The sequence below is a fragment of the Haliaeetus albicilla genome, chromosome 13 (assembly GCF_947461875.1).
Source record: "Haliaeetus albicilla chromosome 13, bHalAlb1.1, whole genome shotgun sequence".
In the NCBI taxonomy this organism is placed as follows: domain Eukaryota; kingdom Metazoa; phylum Chordata; class Aves; order Accipitriformes; family Accipitridae; genus Haliaeetus; species Haliaeetus albicilla.
In genome coordinates, this window is record NC_091495.1 from 30,969,103 (window position 1) to 30,990,907 (window position 21,805).

At 35.0% G+C, this 21,805-nt stretch overlaps 1 protein-coding gene across 11 annotated transcripts in view; it reads right to left on the bottom strand.

Moving 5' to 3' along the window:
* The window catches only part of RYR2 (ryanodine receptor 2), a 456,061-nt gene that overhangs the window by 119,118 nt on the left and 315,138 nt on the right, over positions 1–21,805 (bottom strand). For all 11 annotated transcript variants that reach the window (XM_069800675.1, XM_069800669.1, XM_069800667.1 and 8 more), the window contains 12 exons: positions 21,606–21,711; positions 20,203–20,323; positions 18,751–18,920; positions 17,520–17,740; positions 16,131–16,221; positions 12,834–12,974; positions 11,851–12,014; positions 9,762–9,840; positions 9,000–9,089; positions 7,727–7,864; positions 5,430–5,507; positions 2,375–2,450 (listed from right to left, as the gene is read on the bottom strand). In XM_069800675.1, the coding sequence (XP_069656776.1) occupies positions 2,375–2,450; positions 5,430–5,507; positions 7,727–7,864; positions 9,000–9,089; positions 9,762–9,840; positions 11,851–12,014; positions 12,834–12,974; positions 16,131–16,221; positions 17,520–17,740; positions 18,751–18,920; positions 20,203–20,323; positions 21,606–21,711 (1,475 nt within the window). The remainder of the gene's footprint in view (positions 1–2,374; positions 2,451–5,429; positions 5,508–7,726; positions 7,865–8,999; positions 9,090–9,761; positions 9,841–11,850; positions 12,015–12,833; positions 12,975–16,130; positions 16,222–17,519; positions 17,741–18,750; positions 18,921–20,202; positions 20,324–21,605; positions 21,712–21,805) is intronic.

Sequence of the window (21,805 nt, forward strand, 5' to 3'; positions counted from 1 at the left end):
CCAGGAAATTGTAAGGGTAATGATCAGACTTATCTCAGAAAAAATACTACAGCAAGTCTCCACTAATAATATTAAAAAAAAGGAACAAACTCCCTCCAGAAAATATTGGAGACATATCCTTAGGTGATTTTGTAAGCCACATATTCTAAAATTTTCCATCTGTTTAAGTACATGCAAAATGGTAAACTAGTAGGCAAGTCTGATGGGGTATTTTTTGTTTGGTTTAGGTTTTTTTAGGAAGTACAGCCTTTAACATTGGGATGATTGGGTTTTATTCTACTATCACAAATGTGATCTAATTCCACCTTATTACAGCTGAAGACAGACATGCAAAAATGTATATAAGCATAGTAAGCATACATGCCCTATCTATGGAAATCATTAAGACTATAATAGATTATTCAATTACAATTAATATATGAAAAGTGTTCAATGAAGGGGAATGACACTGGCGATTTTCAGGTGGGTAACATACTTGTGTAAGTGAAAAGCCTAAAAGAAAAATAGGAGTATTCTGCATCTGAAGTCCACCTTAATGTCCTGTTCTTGACACATGTATAAAAAAATATTCCAATACTACCATACGTGTATACTGGAGGAAAAACCGTACACTCTGAGCAGGTTTTGCTCAGCTGACAAATACATGTACTTTTCACACGAAGAAACCCTCCATTAGAAGACTCTCCTTCATTGACTATCGCCTTCTCAGTACTATGCTCCTTTGCACAACATTACAAATACTATACAGTGTTCTCATTGAAGTGCTGCTCAGAGGCAAAAATCTGCTTTCAAAGCTGCCAAATACAGTTGAGCCATTTAAATATCTAGTCTTCCTGTAGCCTACAATTTCCCAGACTTAGCCCATCCTGTGGCTACTTATCCTGAAGAAAGTTTAAAAAAAAAGGCTATAAAAATTAAAATAAAAGCTGTATTAAGGGGAAATATAATTAAAGGCATAGAAATTCATAGTGATTTATCAAAGGCACTTCCAGGTGGAACTTTAATTTTTCACAAAACCTTAGCTACTGTACTTTTGCTGGAAGCTTAGAGCTAATAAAAAAGGCAAGCATACAATGGAAAAAAAAAAAAAAAAGAAATGGCCAGGTTTGGTGGATACAATTAGACTTGACACCTTCAGATAAGAAAAAACCCTAGCTTCAGTCATTTGCAAATGAGAACTTGTGGTTTCTCCAAATATTGTTTCCTCCTTGTGCAAAAATAATGTTATCTGCAGAAAAAAAATTTAGCTTTAATGCAAATAAAGAATTTATTTTAACAGAGAGGAAAAACAGTATATTATACAATATATGACTAAATTTGTCATTTAAGTAAGCAGAGACCATGGAGCACATGCAATTTTTATGTGGAATCAAGAATCTGCTCTAGGTTTATGTCATGGTTTAACCCCAGCCAGCAACTAAGCACCACACAGCTGCTCACTCACTCCCCCCCCATCCAGTGGGATGGGGGAGAAAATCGGGAAAAGAAGTAAAACTCATGGGTTGAGATAAGAACGGTTTAATAGCACAGAAAAGAAGAAACTAATAATGATAATGATAACACTAATAAAATGACAACAGTAGTAATAAAAGGATTGGAATGTACAAATGATGCGCAGTGCAATTGCTCATCACCCGCCAACCAACACCCAGCTAGTCCCCGAGCGGGGATTCCCTGCCCCCACTCCCCAGTTCCTATACTAGATGGGACGTCCCATGGTATGGAATACACCGTTGGCCAGTTTGGGTCAGGTGCCCCGGCTGTGTCCTGTGCCAACTTCTTGTGCCCCTCCAGCTTTCTCGCTGGCTGGGCATGAGAAGCTGAAAAATCCTTGACTTTAGTCTAAACACTACTGAGCAACAACTGAAAACATCAGTGTTATCAACATTCTTCACATACTGAACTCAAAACACAGCACTGCACCAGCTACTAGGAAGACAGTTAACTCTATCCCAGCTGAAACCAGGACAGTTTATCCACTTGTCAATTCAATATATCATATGTACAGTTCTTAGTAAACACCCTTTCAGATCTACTTGCAAAAAAAGAAGTAATTCAAATGAAATCAGAGCCCACTGGGCAATAGTCTGAAAGATTAATACTAGAAGGAAATGTATTAATGTAGCTTTAATATATTTACAAGCTTTGACTTCTCCTCCTTTGACATATTTTAATTGGTACACTCAGTACTATCAAAAACTTCCAGGCACAAAAATCACAAAATATTTAATTAAGAATAGATACTTTGTTGTTTCTTCTTTGTCACTTTAAATTTGCTGTACCTTTTTTTTTTTCCAATCTGTTTTCTCAAATACATGACCTAAGTTAATCATAGAGATCTTAAAATACTGTAAATACTTATAGTTAATATTACCTTTTGCTTCAAGCTCCATTTTCTTTTTCTTTGCCCATATGTTATGGTAGTTTTCAGCCATCATCTCGGCCATAGCCTTAGGAAAATAGAGAACTTAGTGATATGTGTTGCAACAGTTAACCCCCAAGAAGGACAATTTTCTGGTTGATATAAAATAACAAGTTTTGTTCTCTGGGAGGTTCAATACAATCACTCTGTAATGGTTCACTGAAAACAAGAGTTTTTATTGAAAAATTATAATACAGAATTTGGGTAGTATGGGTATACGTACAGGAATTAGGAACCTAGAGCTGAAGAGAAAACTGTTAATATGAAAAAGGAGGAATCACAAAGAGGAGTAGCCTGGAAAGAGCACTGGGGTGTCAGACAGGGACTTGATTCTCAAAACAATGCCAGCAAGAACCCCCTGAACACTGTGGTAAGGGAAACAAAAACAGCAAGCTGGAGGACTAAATCAAGATTGTTCCTGCTGGCTGTAGCAGACTGACTATAAACCCATAGATACAGCCTGGTCGAGGTGGATACTCATTTGTATGAGCACGCTGTCAAAAGCACCAACCATTTTACCAGGGACTCCATAGATGCAGCCACAGTTTTTTATTCAGCATGAAATTCTCCTCTAGTGTGCACAATAGATAAGTAAATTCTTCCTGTGAAACAAACTCTTTCAGACAGGTAAACTAGAAGCTAGACCCCAAACTAAGCAAAACACAGACAAGCTCTCCAGTCTCTAACTAGTAGGAACTACTATTTCAACATGAAATAACTTTTTAAACCCACCTCTCCTGTTCTCCTGATTGTATACACTCTAGTTGTATGCAGTGGTGGAATTTTCTGTAGATTTCACTTTTTACTTCTTTCATGGACCTACAGAAATATTCCTCTCATCTTCAATAAGGGTTTTGAGTAACCAGTATCTCTGAATATCAACTTCTTGATTTGGGAAAATACTCATGAATTCAGATAACAACTTGAAACTTGTCAGCCATATCTTGTTTGTCTGTAGGACAATTTGTTTCATAAACTTTTCTCCAGTGGATACATTATTACACGTATTTCTCCTGTATGGTAGATGCCTTCTATCATGCACACTCTGGTCCTGGTGTTTTGATAATCCAGATTAGGACCTTGGAAGAATGTCGTGTAGTCTGGGTTTTCTTTCCTTGGAAAGCAGGGTGCTATGAAGATGGTCTCAAAGCAAGACCTAGCTACTCATGGAGCCAAGATGTGACCACTCAAGACCAAAATGTGAAGTATTTCCCAGACTGACAGTTTTAGACACAGTCATGATCCCTGCTAGCACAGTATATGCACAGGGTGATGTAAACATTCAATAGCACCAATTCTTACGTACTAGTTAAAAAATAAATCAAACCAACAACTTTGTTCAAACCAGCTAACTTTTCCAGTAATTTAAAACAAGATTGAGGAATCTAACCCTGAACTCCAACTTTAAAGATACTAAACAGTAAAAGAAAAGTTCAAAATTACATACAGTTCATTTTTAAAGCTCAGATCTCATTAATATCTAACATGTTTGGATATTTCCTGAACGACAGTATCAGGACAATTAATACCTGAAATTGCATTTTAATTAAATTTGCTTAGCTTTTAGATAACAGATTTTGAAGCTGGTTTCAAAGAAGACCTCTCTTCATAATTAAGGACAAATGAATCATAAAGCCAACCAGCTCTGCTTTATCGCTGAGGGCTACAGAGCAAAAAAAAAATTAATGACAAATGTTCGAGGGTATAGCATAAAAGAATAAACAAGGGAGTAACAGAAGTTCTAATGCCATTTCTTTTGTGGTTTGTGACAGGATGGTTACTTTTGTCTGGGTTTGGTTTACTGCATCATAATACTATGATGATGTTCACATCAAGAGTTGTTTCCTGAGTATTAAAAGTCCACACAGTCTTTTGACTGTGCTGAGTCTATACAAATGTTAAATGATGTAATTATAATGAAGCTGTTGCATTATTTTAAGATAAGAGTGTAATGATAGAAGTAGCGTTATTCAATTATCAGTTTTATTAACTCTTTGGAATAATCAGCTATCTATTGAATGTTTTAACGCAAGTACGATAGTTAATTGGCAGCAAATTCTTGTTATTGTAAAGCTAGTCAGCAATATACAATGGTTAGAAATATAAAACTGGAAATGACAAGATAGGAATCAAGGAGGTGAAATCCAGTGTGAGAATTTCATCAGAGGCAGAGTATGGTATATACTGTACAGTTAGCCAATTCCTTTACTGCTGCTGCTTGTTTCACTGCACTATGACAGATCTCAGTATGGGCAAACTTAATCCTGTGTTTCAGGAGTTTTTTGCAGGCAGCTTTGAACACCATGTTGCCATCACTAGACTGGTACAAACACTCATGCTAATTTAAAACTATATCTAGTGTGTGTCTACATAATACTGTAACCATACTCACAGTAAATTAGTAGACTGTAAAAACTAGCACCATACTCCACCAAACACCATGAAAAAAACCCTAACTTTCTAAAGACAGAAACATTGTTTGTTTATTGCTTAAAAAAATATTGTCCCAAATACCAGCAATCCATGGATAGATCTGTCAAAAATCCTACTCCCAACTTCTTCATTCTCTATTCTCATAATATTTGTTGTAACAATGGGTCCTGATTCTTATTTCTTCAGTTTAGAAAAAAAAGCAATGACAAAATGTTTTGGGAAGACAGTGAAGAAATTAATGATAAACAGAAAAAAGCTGATGATGCAAGCTCTTCTAAACAGGATTCTCTTCAAAATGACAGATGTTCACGAAGAGAGCTGGGAAAATCAATCCAGGACTAAAATAAACTTTGAAGCTTTTCAACATGAACCATGTTTTTTAAAGCGACAAAGGATAAAAGAGCAATGATGAAAAAGACAAAAAAAAACCAAAACAAAAAACCAACCCCAAACCAAAATCAAAGCATATCAAAGAAAGTAACATAAGGCACCAAATTTGTTTAAAATAAACTAGAAGAAAAGAAAAAAATCAATTGTAAAAACAGGGTAGGCATATTAAGTCTTTCTGACTTACATGTAAGTCTCTGGAGAGGGTGACATTGCTCATGTCAATCGCTCGAGGAGTGTAACCATGGGCTGTATCTACAGAGATCTGAATGACAAACATGCAAAACAGTGGAGTTATACAAGCATTTGATATGAAGTTACCATTAACAAGACACTGAAAGTAATGAAAGAACTTAAGGAAAAAGTCACTTGTATATCTCTAGAGAGCAAAAGGATCTTATGTAGCCCAACTAAAAATACATCAAGGGTGGTAAAATTAAGGGCGATTTAGGCAAAGGTCTACATATTTTGTTCCCAAAGACAGACAGCCATCAGACACAAATCCCCCTCATTCAAATGCGAATTTCACTTGAAATCGTTTAAGACTTGAACTCATTGTGGATAATGCTGTACTAAAGTTATGATTAAATCTCTGCATTTTCTAGAGATTTTTTTTCTCAGCAGGCTAAATTTCAGACAATCTAGTTTAAGGTGAATTCAGGCAAAAATCAAACTTTCAATTTGGCTTTTCAATCCTATTTCTACATGTGGGAATAGAATGTACTAAATACGTATCTTTTTGCTTCAGTCCCTTCTCCCCACTTAGAAAATATCACCATTTTGTCATTCTTTCTTCCTACTGCATAAATTTGTCACAGGTTTGCTCATTGTTACATTGACACAAATGTTTGAAGAAGGATAAACAATGGTGGAGATTCCCTGGATGGTAAGCCACTGATGCAAGAAAAGTGGCTAGAAAGGGGGCATTGCTGGGCTCTCCTCTATGGATTCTGCTGTAAAAGATACATGTCCCTCACAGGTATATCTTTTAGAAAGAACAGTGTCCAGAATTTTGTTTCTATGTCTGATACTATTTTCTTATGCATGTATACGAGCATGTATAAGGCCTAGAAGTTCAAAGGCCTCCTTTCAAAAGGCAGGTATTTTTAATAGAGAATAGCACAAAGGATGTACATGCAGTACACAGTAAATAAATACTGATAAAGTATTCTTTTCTAAAGCAAACAATGCAAGCATTGTTACTTTAACATGAAGATACTGATTAAATATACTTAAAATTTCTCAGCTAAATGCAGGAAAATGCGATTTTGTGCATATGTGTGATGACAGCACAACACATTTTAAACACAGGATGAGTATTAATATGATAGTGTACTCTGAAAAACAGAAATATTTTAGGCTTCAGAAACTCTTCTAGTAAAACTATAAAATTTCATTACAGTAAGGGAAGACTGTATCTTAGCTACAAAAGCTGTTTTTGTATGTTGATATAATTTGAATCTCAGCCGTAAAGCTATTCATTCTAATGAGCTTCTTATGCTTAAAGTATATACGAATATGTCTGTCAGTACAGTCTTTGGGGCTGGTATTATAAACACCCAAAAGTCGGTACATTTGGAAGTCAAGAATTTTGGAAGACAGAGTGTGCAAACTATAATGTGTAGTTTAGCCCAAATGCTAAATCAAATCACTTGATATACACTTTTTAGTGTCTACAGAGTAGAGTGGCAGGTTCAACTGCTCATTTTTCACAGCTGTATCACCATTCACACACGTAAATAGTGCAGAGCTGAGTGGAGAGAAGAGGGAAAGATTTTTACCCTTCCATTTTATTTCCCCCCATTGGTTTGGCTCCATGTGTGTCTGGGTGAATGAGGAAGAGATTTTCTCCCCTCCCCAGTTTAATTGCAAAGTATATGGAGCTCTAAGAGAATACAGTGTCAGTATTTCCCCATTTTATCCTTAACAGAATTTTGATTTGAGAGGGCTATTCTAAAGGAAAAACAAAAATTCAGAATTTTGGCTGTCTATAGATGTAAACTTTATGCAGCATTAACATTGATGTTTGTATTAATTTTCCTTAAAAAAAGAAATAAAAATAATTTATATACATACCTTTATTTCTTTACATGCTTAAAGGCATCAATAGCCACCAAATTCAAAAAACAGCTGACTAAAATCATATTAGTACTCACTATTAATGCATAATCACCTCCTGATGTAAATAATTCTCTTAAATAATGTACTTAACTTTAAACCAAGTGAACAAATACATTCCTATTTCAGTTTTGTACAGTTTTTTTGAAAATGTTTATTAATATATTACTTTGGAAAAGGGAAAGACAGTTCCAGCTTCAGCGAATAGAGAACCAAACCAATCTTCAGAGTTGTACAATTGCTTGTAAAAAAATGCTTTCACATATTTTTATGCTACAGGTTTATTTCACCACTCGTAAAATCAAAGATTGGAGAGCAGATTTCGCATGTCCTATTCTAAAAAAAGTTTTTAATAAAATGGCTCACTTGACTGGTTTGAGATATGCGACGTGTCCGATTATACAGTGCCATGGAATCTCCCTCCCGTGTTCTTTCAATTCGCCATCCCCATGCCAGCATAGTTTTCAGCGATTCTTTGATTGGCCATCGATAAATTTCTTTCTCCTAGAAGAATGCACATGCAATAATTGCCTTGTTTATTATGTACCTGTACAGAGCAAAAAATAACTATTGGGCTTTTGCCTGGTTATACTGAGATGCAAAGAAATGTACTGAAATCAGCCCTTATGGCCCAGGGATACTGCAAAGAAGCAAATAAATCATATAAGATATTAACAAGATTATTTATCATTTTAGAAGTGGGCAGAATAATTCTGGCGCTGCAGGAAGCTGCCGATCACAGGGACAACCATGTTAATGGCATGCTCAGATATGAACTCAAAGGTTGGAGCAGTAATTACCTGGAGTAATATGGTGTTTTGTATGCTACATGAAACAAAAAAAAAATAATCATAGAATCATAAAAAAAGTCTGTGTTGTAATGGACCTCTGGACATCATCTGGCTCAACGTTCTGTTGAGGTCAGATAAGCTAACCTAATTGGGCTATCAGTGGTTATCAACATTAGGTTATCTAGGGCTTGCCATATCATGGCTTGAATATTTGCAGTGCGGGTGGTCTCACCACTTCTCTGGACAACCTATTCCAAGTTGTCAAGATAAGAAGGATTTCCAGACAGCATTTCTGCTGAAGCAACTTACACCCATTGCCTCTTGTCCTGTCACTGTGCATTCCTGTGAAGAGAATATATCCATCTTCTCTATAACTAGCATTTAGGTACTGGGAAACTGAGATTATATCCCTGTCAGCTTTCTCTTCTTTAAGCTGAACAAACCCAGTCCCGTGAGCCTTGCTTCATTTATCAAGTTCTCCAGCCTTCTAATCATCTTCATGGCCCTCTGCTGCAGACCAGACAAAGCCTAAACCTAAGTCTTCACTAAGCAAGTAGGCATTCCTGTATGGCCTTACTGTAAAAATATACTGGCAACATGACACTTCCAGTTTCATCATAAGTTATGCCATGTAAATTCAGACATGAGAGAAAATAGGTTGAGTGGCCTATTTATTGTACAATAAAACTCTTCTATCTCTTTTTGAGATTTTGAGGAAAGCAACAATCACACATTAGGTGACATACTCCAAATAAATTTTTAAAGTGATGTAAACACAAGCCAATATTTTCACAGTGAATGAAGCAACCTTTCAATCACCCTGGATCAAGAATGAACAAATTCCTTACCTTTTCAGATAGCAACTTATATTGTTTCATTAATGGTTGCACTTTTGCAGATTCAGAATACGTTTCACCATATGTCCATCCATTGGCAAACTGAAAACAGTAATAAGAGAGGAAAAAAAATGGGGAAAAGCAAAAAAATTATGAAAAATCCTATTTTTATTGGTACAAAGGAACCGAACAACGCTTCTGCAGAGCTGTTCTCTTAAAATTTCCTTTCTACTATTTTCTCAACATTTTCTCAACCAAAATTTATATTATCTACACATAATGAAATGAATTATGTAGCATGCCATCTTTTCAAAAAATTAATGATTACACAAAGCTAACATTTCAATATATTTTTCTTTTAAATATTTATATAGAGCAGAATACTGTGCTACAGTTGAGGAACTATTTTTAGTACTGGACACACAAACTGCACAAAGGAATAAAAACCCTAAAGAGGTTTTCTGGTTAAAAAATTGAAATTTCAAGTCCATAAAACTCTTAAACAACTAGCAAGTATATTTATTCAAAAGTCAACAATAAAAATAATGAAATGATTAAACACTATTTTGAAACACTCATGTGTACTTACAGAACTTTCCCTCCAAATGCATTTCAGAAAATATAGGTTTATATCTTACCTATGTAACACCTTGTAGCATTATGAAAAATAATAATATTCAGAGTAAAATATTTTTTAAATGAAATAGAAAATAAAATAAATTAAAAAATCAAATAAAAATTCTGATTTTGCTTTAACAGGGATATGGATTTTACCTTTTCCATTGACCATTTGTCATGAGAGTGTTCTGCATATTTGTTAATGAAATATTCTAGCTTTTCAGGGATTGTAATGCTGAAAGTGAAGAGAAAAATAGCCATTATATCATACTATGACCCATAGTTTCAGAAATACGGTGGTAACTTATTGCACATGTCCATTATAAACTAAGTGTGCTAACAGTCCTTTTTGAAACAAATCACCTATTTTATATATTCCTATAAATTTTATTATATGATTGAAGCACTACAACTTACAGCAACTCAAAAGTTATATGCTCAAGGCTTTAGTTTGCCAACACCCCAGTGAATTTTAAAAATATTAAAATCCTTATTACAAATAGAAAAAGCACAAATAAATACACTGATCCTTCAAGAGATGTACAAGACAGTGCAGAAGTTAAGGTTTCTTAAGCAGTAAAGAAAAAGCAGCTATCCTTAGTCATACAAGCACTACAGACAGAATCCTCTTCCAAAAATAATTGATCAAATATCAGTATTTTTCTGCATCTGCATTCCTAGAAATGGAAGGGAATAATTGCTTCTTGATCACTTATGAAATAGCAGTATCTTCCCTCCTAAGACAAAGAATTTTGGCAGCAAAAGTGTTACGGTGCCATCTACTGCAAAGTAGAAGAGTCTGGTTTTTAATCTTCAGTCATAGGGTGGAAAAAAGCAGAAATGTAAAACAATGTTATGTCAGAGTAACAGTTTACAAGAGCCTAACCACACACACAAACGTCAGAAAACATTCATCCAGCATGCTCATCTTTTTTTTTTTTTTTTTATCATTTGGAAGTATGTATTTCAAGGGGAATTCTTCTAATGGTATAATACCTTTGAATAGTTTCAGAAATGCAATAAATTGACAAGTACAGTAATGTCATATTATCTATAGCTTCATATAAATAGGTCTAGGACTAGTAAGTAATATGATGCAAGATTTGCTTGTTAAAAGAATATAGGATAGGTTAGAAGTGACACTGATAAAAGCAGTGCTTTCTTTGTCTTGAATCATCACAAAACTGTTGATTCCTATGGCAATGAGGTGACTGATGATTTAGGTAATGTTAAGTAACATTTTCTGAGGTTTTCAAATAAATTCTGGCTACCTACAATTTTCATGTGAGATGATACCAGATAAAGTCATCTTCAATTAGTTAAATGATAGTATAATATCCTTACTAAGTTTTGTTAAATCTTTATATATCTTATATAAATCTTAGACAAATGAATTTTAATTGTCACTGATGTAATATCTATATTCCAGTCTAGATTATGGCTTTTACTACCATATTTTGATGTGCATACATACACAAGCATGCTGTAACAAAGATATCAATCTACTGATGGGATTCTGTTCTGAATGTTAATACAGACAGAAAGCTCACAAAGGCAATTGAAGTAAATGTCTTACAAGAGGCATTTTTCAAGATATAGTGCATTACCACACTGCTGTAAGACTATTCTATACAAAGGAGAATGGGGCACTGGCTGTAGCCAAAAATCAGGGCACAAAAATACCATTTAGATATTTGTCTGGCTAATGTACTTAAAAGAGCATGGGAAGAGCCTGACTGCCTAGAGACAATGAAGATCTTTCTGCCCAATTCCCCATTATTCATAGTAAAAAGAGATTATATGAATGCATGATCATCATCACCATCAAGTTCTGTAGGTACACTGTCATTCACACACACTGGAATTAGTGTCTTGGCACGCGTTAATAATGACGGGTGACATAGACTAGCCTACTTTTTCTGCTCCTAAAATCATGCTGGTTTGTTTGCAGCAGACATACAAAGGTAACTGGACAGTTCTATCTTCAGGCTGAAGATGCATTAAAAATGTTCTAGGTTGACCAGGAAATTAGTTACGTAACTGAATATTTATTGCTTTATATGATTTAAAATAAGTACATAAATAAAAAATAAAAATATAAAGTTAAGTTCTCCATTTTATCTAGAAGATAAGCGTTCAGAAGAGAGTAAAAGCCTTAAGTTCACACAATAACCAACAACAGACTCCATCCCTCTTCTACACATTTGTGATAAAAAAAACTAGTTGCAACAAAATAATCCCTTACTTTGATGTATCAACAGGTTGAGGATTAAAGTTCCCATCTGAATCCATTGAAGACTGTTTTTCCATCATATTGACATAATTTGATTCCATATAGTCTGGAGGTAAGGCCCCTGCAACTGCGCTCAAACAAGGCAAAGCCAATTTGAACAGTTCTTGTTCATACTTCTGTGGAACACACAGGGGATAGGAAGTGAGTAGTGACTGGAAAGTATCAACATCACTGCTGAAACTGATACTAGCCATATGTGAAACCAAGCAGCCACAGAATGGCTTTCTTACTCAGTGTGAAATTGAATTTTTGTTCTGAAAATAAAGGAAACTGAGTGTACAAAGCATATTATACACTATAGATAGAGGTAGGATCAAGTCTCGCTCTTGCTGAAGTAAATGGGAAAAGTATTGACTTCACCGAGAGCAACACTAGGCATTTTTCAGATGTCTGGGAAGAGAATGTAGCACGGGAATATGCATAGCATTTCTAAATACCTAGACTGGAAATGAAACTCATGAAATTTTAAGCATGTTGTTTAACAATACTCACAGAATGAATAATAAATACATATCAAGGTGTATTATTAAACTTTTGTCCAACATAGAATTGATTCAAGAGTGATGAAACTACAACTACTAAGCAAGGGACTATGGTTTAAGGAAGGATAGTGTGTGAGGTAGAAACGTGCAGCTTTCAGTCTCCTGCAGATGCTTGAATTTGCTTTTAGGGCTCTGAAGTGTAGTTGACCTGTACAGATACACCTCAAGATTACTTCATCAGCTATACAATTTTTTTTAATGAGCAGTCAAAATGGTATACCTACGTTAAAGCAGAAGCTGTAAGAGGAAGATTTAAATTTACTAAAGGCTATATTTTTCCCTTTAAAGTGGATAACATTGTGTTGTTAAAAGCTGGGTAAAAATGACAGATTAAAGAAAAAAGGTTACACAGTAAGGCTTTTACAGTAGGAGATGGATATTAAAATTAATTACCTTTTGCGACAAAGCATCAAAAATACCCCAGAACAACTTTCTGGATAAATGAAGTTCTTCTTCTGAGGCAGCACCAAAGTTACCCCATCCACCTGGCAAACAATAATACTTCCAGCATCTTTCATAATGATTTGTCAGCAACTAAAACAGAACATATTTTGAAAGCAAAAAAAATATAACTGTTGATGTTCTTCCATTCTGGCACTTGACCATTACACAGACAGTGCCAGAAAAATTTCTAACTTTTATCAAGAAGCCATGTTGTGTATCTATTCTTTAAATCATTGGTGGATATACACACAGAACAAGCAGTTCTTTCTTTTAACATTGGTGGCATATGCAAAAAGCATGTGACAGAGGATAATTTCCCCCAACACCACAAGAACTCTGACAGCTCAGCTGAAGACAAGAATTCACCTCCATCTGTGTGCCACTATTCCAAACACTGCTGCTTGGTGGGTAAGACAGTAGAACCATGATTTCACCTAGGTCCCCATTATTATTTACATGTCTGAGAGCTATTCAACAATAACTGCCCAGTGTGACTCTTCTGTGGACTGTAAAACCTGCTATCGGTCTACCTTCCTGCCCTCTATTACAACGAGCAGAGGAGCTTTATCCTTGCTCCCTCTCTTTCACTAAACACATATTTCAGGGATACTTTCTTCTTAAGCGATTACAAGATTCCAGATTATCAGGGACTCAAATGGTGCAAAGACCTGCTACTGGGTATCTGCCAAACTAAAACATCACGAATTTTGTGCTTAATGTGTCCTCTATGTCCCTGAGTCACGGGCAAGAAAAGGAAAAATTAGTTGCACTTCTGTCAGTAAAGGCAATCCCAAACAAACAAATTCTGGCAATAGCAAAGTATGAAAACCTAGTCCTACTCAGGGGCAGATTTCCCTAAGGCACAGAATGATTGTTCTAAAAAATTTAGCTGGAATTTTAATTCAGAGTTTATTTTAATGGTTCCTCAGAGAAAAAGAGAATTGTTTCAACATCACTTTGCAAAGCATGTTGGTAAAATTTTACGAGTCACAGTCAGTAAAGACCTGACAGGATTCCCCTTTTTTCCAGTCAGAACAAATGCCAAAATGGAAAATGCAGATACTCATAACATAACTGTGCAGAAATAAAAATAGGCATTAAAAAAAAAAAGAAGTCCTGATGTGTTGATAACCAAAAATATAACCTCAATTCTGTGCAGTTCTGTTGTATTTGTCATGGATCAGAAAAAAAATACAATCCATATAATGCATTTGTATATCTTCAGATTTAAATAATCTATTATTATCTATGTACTATTTAAATTGTCAAATGATTAAAGAAAAAAGAGACAGAAGAACTTACATGCATATATAATGTAAAAATACAGAAGTTTTATCATTCATGTAGAACTACAGGGCTCTCAGAAATATGGACTCTGTGTCTAAGATGTATTTGAAAATGTTTTTTTCAAAATAAATTCTATTACGCAATGGCCAGACTTGAGGTTTAAATCTAGCCAATAGTAAAAGCAGGTTTACTCTCAGACAAGTCCTTGATGAAGCACTGAATGTGATTTAAGAGGAAATAAAAACAAGGCAGCCCTATTCCAGAAATTTCACACCAAATTATACAGGAAAAACATCACAGATTTGAATTCACATGCTGCCTAACCTGAGGTAATTTTTAATTGTAGAAACCAGCAAAGGTATTCACAGTAGATAGCACTCTATTCTGATTTAGCCTTCATGATTTCCTCCACTCTTCCCATTCAAAATCACATTTTCAGATGCATGATTAACTTGTAGCTGTCTCTGTAGACTACTATAACCTGTTTGCTAGCACAAGACCATAAGGAATACACACAGTACTTTCACGTTAGTAGATATAAGTAGGAGTCCCTTATTAAACCACTGAAAATATGTTTACTGTCAGTGAAACCTTTGAAGGGTTCTAGTTCTATCTACAGATAAAGAGTTCACTTTCCTCAGAAACTCCTATTACTTGTTTAGGTGTCAATGGACAAAATCATTTGCCCATGCTACCACCATGGTTCTCTTCATATCTATATTCTCCCAAAGCCTGAATTGCCAAAAGGATCTAATTATTACTTCCTTCCTGTTCAGTTCAGCAATATGGGAAAGTCACTGCAGTCATGACTCTAGGATCAAAAAACCTGCTGTCCTAGATGAACAGATCTCAGGGAGCTGGGGTTGTTCTTTCCTGCTAAAAAACCCTGAAGGACCATAGCCACGCAGGGAGCACCAAGTTACTACTTGGTTTTTGCAGCACATAAAATGTCGTAATATATTAGACAGGTCCCTTTGAGGGCACTATACCAAATTACCAACTGCTTTCCTCACACATCGGCACTAAAGAATGGCTGCTCTGGCATTGTTTGATTGAGCACTTCTTGGAGGACACAACCAAATTATGAAATCCTTAGCAGGGGAAAGACGACCATGCAGCAGTTCCTGGCTTTGAGACTGATGATTTAAATTCCTCATCTGAGGTCAGAGACCATAATCTGGCTAGTAGAAGCCTGCGTAACTCTGAGGAGTATTTTGGCAAAGAAATTGGATGTAAAATGCAATTAATCCTGATACGTGGCTTTTAAACCATAAAGAAACGTTAAATAAGAAAAGATTAAATATCTCATTCAAAATTGTGGTGGGAAAGCCTTAAAAAGGACTGCTGAAAAACAGCAGTAGGTAAGGTGGGAAATTATATGTTTCTTACAACTGCTGATGAAGTCTGAGGAATCTTTAAGGAATGTGTCATTTCAGAAAGGAAAAAACCACATTTTTCTTGTGCATTAGGAATCAGAATCAAAAGATATGGAGAAACCTTTGGGGGCTGAAAACAAAATGGAAGATTGTTAAAAAACATGTATTGCTTAGATTTCCAAGCACAAACCACAGAAAAAGAGTCCGTTTTCCAAGAGCAAGGAGAACTAACACAGAGGGCAGAAGTAAGGGTAAATACAGACTATCAACTGCTATCTTCCTTTCTGCACTGGATTCTGCCCCCTGCCCCCAAGGGTTTTTCTATTCTGTCTCCACATGGGCTTAAAAAAAGAGGAGAGAATTAAAGGAGAAGCAAACATTAGACACAGACTCATAATTCCATACGGATGGATGTAAATTAGACTGAATTCCTGCCGAGGCAGCAATTTATCATCAAGAACTATGGTCTTAGATTATTGCAGAGTGGAAATAAGGTTACAAGATAGAGAATATTCTCCATGCAAGTATTTTCTGTTGCATTTTGTTACAAGGCATGCTGTTGAATACTAAAACATACTTTTACCTTGAGAGGCATCTTCGCATGTTCATTTAATAGAGGAACATCGAATACTAATCTTCTCAGCAAATGCTGCATCATGGAAGGCCGCAACTGCCTAAAAGCAGACAAACCATATTAAAAAGGTGTACCAGCAGAGTTTCATGTAAATAATTAATAAATACATTAAAGCAACATGTCAGTTCTATGCCATTAAAATTCTTCAAATTCATAAAGTAATAGGTGCTTGTGGCACCAAAAAATATGTCCAAAAGAAAGCAAACAAGTGCATACCAAAGAAAACCTTCTGAATAAGCTCCAAATCAAATGCTTTAAAGAAGCAGAGAAAATATGTGATCTATAGACAGAGAAAATCAAGGAAAAAAAACCTGAATGTTGATATTGTGTATTATGATCACCATGCCCATGAGAAACAGCTATAACATTAATTTCTTGTAATATATTTCAATGGCTCTTAAAAATATCCCAGAAGCTAATAAAGACAGAAAAGTACTAACTCTTTAGATGTACTAAACAAGACATGCAGCAGTGGGCACCAATTGGAAGGACAGAAGAAATAGGTATAGCATGTATGTTAGAATGGCATGGACATTAAACCTTTCCAGATAAATAGCAAACACTGGTCCATTTTATTGGTTCTTATCAAAGTAATATATATATATAAAATGGTCAGTGTGATATAGTTTATAAAGAAATGCTATACAGTACCTTTTTACAGTACTATAATATCAATGTCTGTCATTTCTGAACATATTTCCACATTACACAAAAAAATCATGGTGAAATATTCAAAAAAACTGTGGTGATTTGAAAGCCTAAATGTTGCTAACTTTAATTAGAAATTGAATTCATAAGTGCCTAGTCAACTTCTGATAATTGATCCTGTAAGCTTATAAAAAAATTGGATAATAATCAACTGGTTTTGAGACTGCAGATACCCAGACAAAATTTGTCCCATAGCTGTCAATAATGAGGTATAACAATACTAGTCATTGATTAGGATATCAAATGTAACACAATGTAAATAAACATCTCCATAGAACTGTATAATCTGATCATCAACCATACTGCCAATCCATACAGCTAAAAGTCTTTAAATGGCGCTTCAGTGTATGCACAATTCCACATTTCCAGAGCTTTGTCTTTTTGCACTACGTCCTCTTAGTTAATTGCCAAGGTTTTAATTTTAAAAACTCTGTAATAGCAAAATAACTGAGAACTGTGTATAAGTGATTAATAAAAGTTGCAAATTGAATACAGTGTATTTAAAAATATCACAATCATCTGCCAGAAGAAAAAATAAATCTTAATCATGCTACTGGTGGCATAGTTCTGCACTCCTGTATTATAAGTATATCAATTAGCATTCCTGTACAGCCAGGAGTATTTTCTTACCCACAGATAGACAGCAAACACTCTTCAATTGAATCTCGCTGAGCTTTGGTAAGAGAGCATCCCTTTGAGAGTCTGTACACAGTATGTAATAAGGAATCGATGAGGGAAGCATGGTGCTCTGTGCCAGCAAAAAGAGGAGCACATCTGGTCAACAGAGGCAAGACTGCTGTGCAAAGGTAGCGATTCAGAGCCAAAGCCATATCCGTAGCACTTAAAGCAGCCTATGAATTAAATGGGAGAAAAATTAGATTTGTCTCATCAATGTTGTTACAAACGAAAAGAACTTGTTGTTTGTTTTTCTTTTGTAATAGTTATAAAGAGGGAAATTTCCAAAACACACAAATGAGGATTTGATACCTACTGGAAGCTGGATGCCTAGCTGCTTTTCCTGCTTCTAAAGTCTCACAGCTGTTTTTTGTTTTGTTTTTAACAAATGAAAGCATAAAGACTAAAGGTAGCCATTCAAAACCAAAACAATTTTCCAGACTATATTAAAGTATGTCATAGCTGCTTAACAGAACACTCCAAAATCAGGTAATAACCAGTCAAGTCTGCATTCACAAAACTCAGTTATGTTTCTGTGTTACCATCAAGTCCAAGTTCCAAGTCAGAAAAAAAATCCTCACCTGCTCTTTCTTAAATAATAATTATTTTCAGAAAAACGTTGACATAAAAGGTCAAATAGGGAAATCAAAGTCCATGTCTTAGCCCTCATGTAAGCTCTCTAAATCTGATCTTTCTGGACCAAGCCAGCTAAGAAAAATTAGATGGGAATAAGACTCACAGAAAAAAAGGCAGCAATTTTGAGGAGGAACTAAAACAATAATCTAGTGAATTCCTAAATAATAATGTAGGTGTCCCTAACAAATGGATGGAGATGAACACTTCCTGTATATCTCTGGAAAGAGGCTCTCAGTTACATGCTTCATTGGAAGCTTATCTGAATTTGATTCCATAGCACAAGCTCACAAAGTCTCCCGGGGAAAGGCATTGCATCTCTTATGGACATGGGTATCAAGGGGGACTCATAAAGTGAGGATCATTCTGGAGAATGCTTCTTCACTGCTTTTCAAGTATCCTCAAAGCTCAGCAGCAACAGGCAGCTCATCCAGCATTTGAGAAATGTAGAAGACAACATGAAGAAATAAAATATGTTTTTTTGAGGGATGAAAAATGCTGCAGTGTTCAGTAAGGTAAGAGAACCAAAATAACAACAGACTTAAACCCTTACTGTATCTAAAGAAGCAGCAGCACGTAGATCTGGCAGAAAGCCAACTTCAAGAAGGTGTAGAAGAAAATCCTGGTCCTCAATTCCATAGACCCTGTCAAGGAACAAAACCATGGCTGCCTTGTGATCTGGGCAAAACCCCGCAGACATGTCAGGTTCCACCACAGTACCATCTAAAAGGAAGAAATAAGACTTCAATGACAAGGATCATCCTTCACCAGCAGACTAGGCAGTCATGCTACTACTTGTCAGAGGTTTTGAGTCTCTGTTAACATCTAAGCATCTTCCCTGTCATTTTGTTACACAAAGGCAAAATATTTGTAGTTAACCAAGATCGAATGCATAAGGCAAATTCCACCCAGACAGACTTAAAAGTCCATACATGCTTTTCTGTTCATGCTTTGTGTATTAAAGGATTCTTATCAGTTGATATTCTAATATGATAAGTACCCAAAACATACTAATTCATCTACAGAAGTACCTAGTTCTTAGAAAAAGCAGACAGAAAGTAAAAACTACAACAATTCTACATCAAACACCCCAGGAATCCAGCACTGATGAGAATATCTTTGATGTATGACAAAGAATTAAGATTGTGCTAAAAAGTCCTCTGTTTCTGAAAACTTCTGAAATATCTGAAAGGAATTCATTGAAATATTTTAAATTTTTGATACTTTCATTTTCAAAGCCAAATAAACAATTCTTTATCTATAAGCTGTACTCTATGCTACTGTGATATCACCTATAGATCTGTCACTATTTGGAATATAAATAAGTAATGGTGTAATAGAATCATTGATCTTTTTATAACTTCTACTGTAACCTGTTGGGCATTCTTGTGCTCTAAGTCCCTAGACAACCCATATTACAATTATAATGCTCTCTCTCCAGATACCCAAAAAAGCAGATGTAATTCCCTTCCCTTTTATATTGATGCTCACATAGCTCCCACTATCACAATCAATTCTATGTAGGCAGAAAAAACAAAGAAATGCATTTGCATATAGATGTCACCCCTGTAACTTCACCATAGTTGCTGAAGAACAACTCTGGTGTTTTAGTAAGATCTGCTAGAAACAATCGATAGGGTTAGAACAGCAATAGCTAAGGATTATGTTATCAAGAAAAGAGACCGCAATTTTTAAAAATATTTTAGAAAAATAGAAAGTATGCATTTTTAAATTTCCTTTTGAAGCTGTAATAGGTTTTCATGACAATTTAAATGAATGGGATTTACACCAGTGATTTAAGTGTACACAGAATTATTGCCTATAGCATGCAGAAAAATTTTTGAAACATGTTTGAAATACACAATTTCTCTTCTAATTCTCACAACAAATAGTTTAACTTCTATAACATTTTTTAATACTGAGAGAAGTATGAGTATCAATATTTCATTAAATTACAAAACATAAGAATGGGATGGGAGGAAAAAAAGTAGAGTAATCATCTTACCTTTAGCTATGGTTGGCATATGGAAAGGAATACTAATTACTCCCACCAAATCTTCCAGTGGAATCAAAGACCGTAGAATTGATCTGATTCTAATGGCTTCCCCTTTACCAGCATGGATTAGCTAAGGAAAAGACAGATGAAAAATTAACAAGATCTTCTTTTTATCTTCTATATGTGTTCATGTTCCGGAAACTTCCTGAACCACAGATACACAAGAATGACTGCTCTCAAAATCACATTATAATTAACACTGTAAATTTCATGCAATCTGTATTTATTTGCTGTTTTTTTTGATGCAAATGTGCAAAGTCTGGAAATCTCGATGTTTGGTTATTAAATAAGACTAAGCCCATTTTCAAAATGGAATATTAGGTAAAATAGGTGAACAAAGCATTAAAATGTAGCACGTGAGGGGAGAGGAGAGGGGAAGCAAAAGCAGATTTTCAGATGAAAAAAGCCAGTTTTTCTGTCCTGGCCAAATAACAACACTTTCAGGTATCCCGGTTGTTTTAGTTTTGTTTTAAAAAAGGCAGCAAGACAGGGAGAAAACAAGACAATTCTTTAATTCAAACAAAACAGTTATTCATACACTAACCTTATTACATGGATCTATCTCTCTCTCTCTCAAGTTATCGGTCTCTGCACAAATCTGATACTGATCTATACTGATCTATACGAATTAGGGCACATTTCAGGGTGAAATGAGAAACTATGCAAAACTAAGTAGAATTTCTGAAGAACAGGAAGGTATTTTGAATCTTAAACTTAAATATTTTCAAATTGTTTCAAGCTTCTAGGAATTAAGTGGTAAGGGCTTTTTATAGTGTGTCTAATTCTTTGTATCTAATGCTTGAAATAGTGACATCTTACCTTTGAGAAGGTTTATAAATAAAGATTATGAGATATCGATGTGTATGTGCAGGGACAATGCTTATTCCTACGTTTTAAAAGAATACCCTATAATATTTACTTTTATATGCAATTTAATCAGTCTGTTTAAATAAGGATATGAAGAGAGTAAAACCATGGTTTAAAAAAAAAAAAAAAAAAAAAAAATCACTCTACACCATCACAATAAATTGGGAAATTTGAGGAGTTTGATTGTCACAAGGGAGAATCAAACAATATTCATGACAGAATGTTGTTGAAGACCAACCACAGGGAACAGTAATAAGAAAAGCAATGGAATAACTCCTTTAAAAAGAACATCTTCTGAATAGTTCATAGAAATTCCTTGCAAATTAGCAGATGAACACATTATGTACATTAGGATACTATGTAGCCACACCACTGCTTTAATACCTGATAACATGTTACTGTGAAAAAGCCAAACAGCAAACCACCTAACAATCAGTAAAACAACTATGACTTTACTTTCCAATGCACAAAGGCATAAAACTTACATGCATTTCAGGGGCACAACGTCCTAACAGATCAATCAAAGCAGCATAAAAGGTCATGATTGCATTTCCCATGTGAATAGTGTCATCTTCTTGTTCTTCCATTTCACTGTAATTAGTTAAATGTTAAAACAATTAAAAGATGAAAAAAATACAAGAAAGTTTTTACATCAGCAATAAATAAAGAAAATCTCCTCATAGGT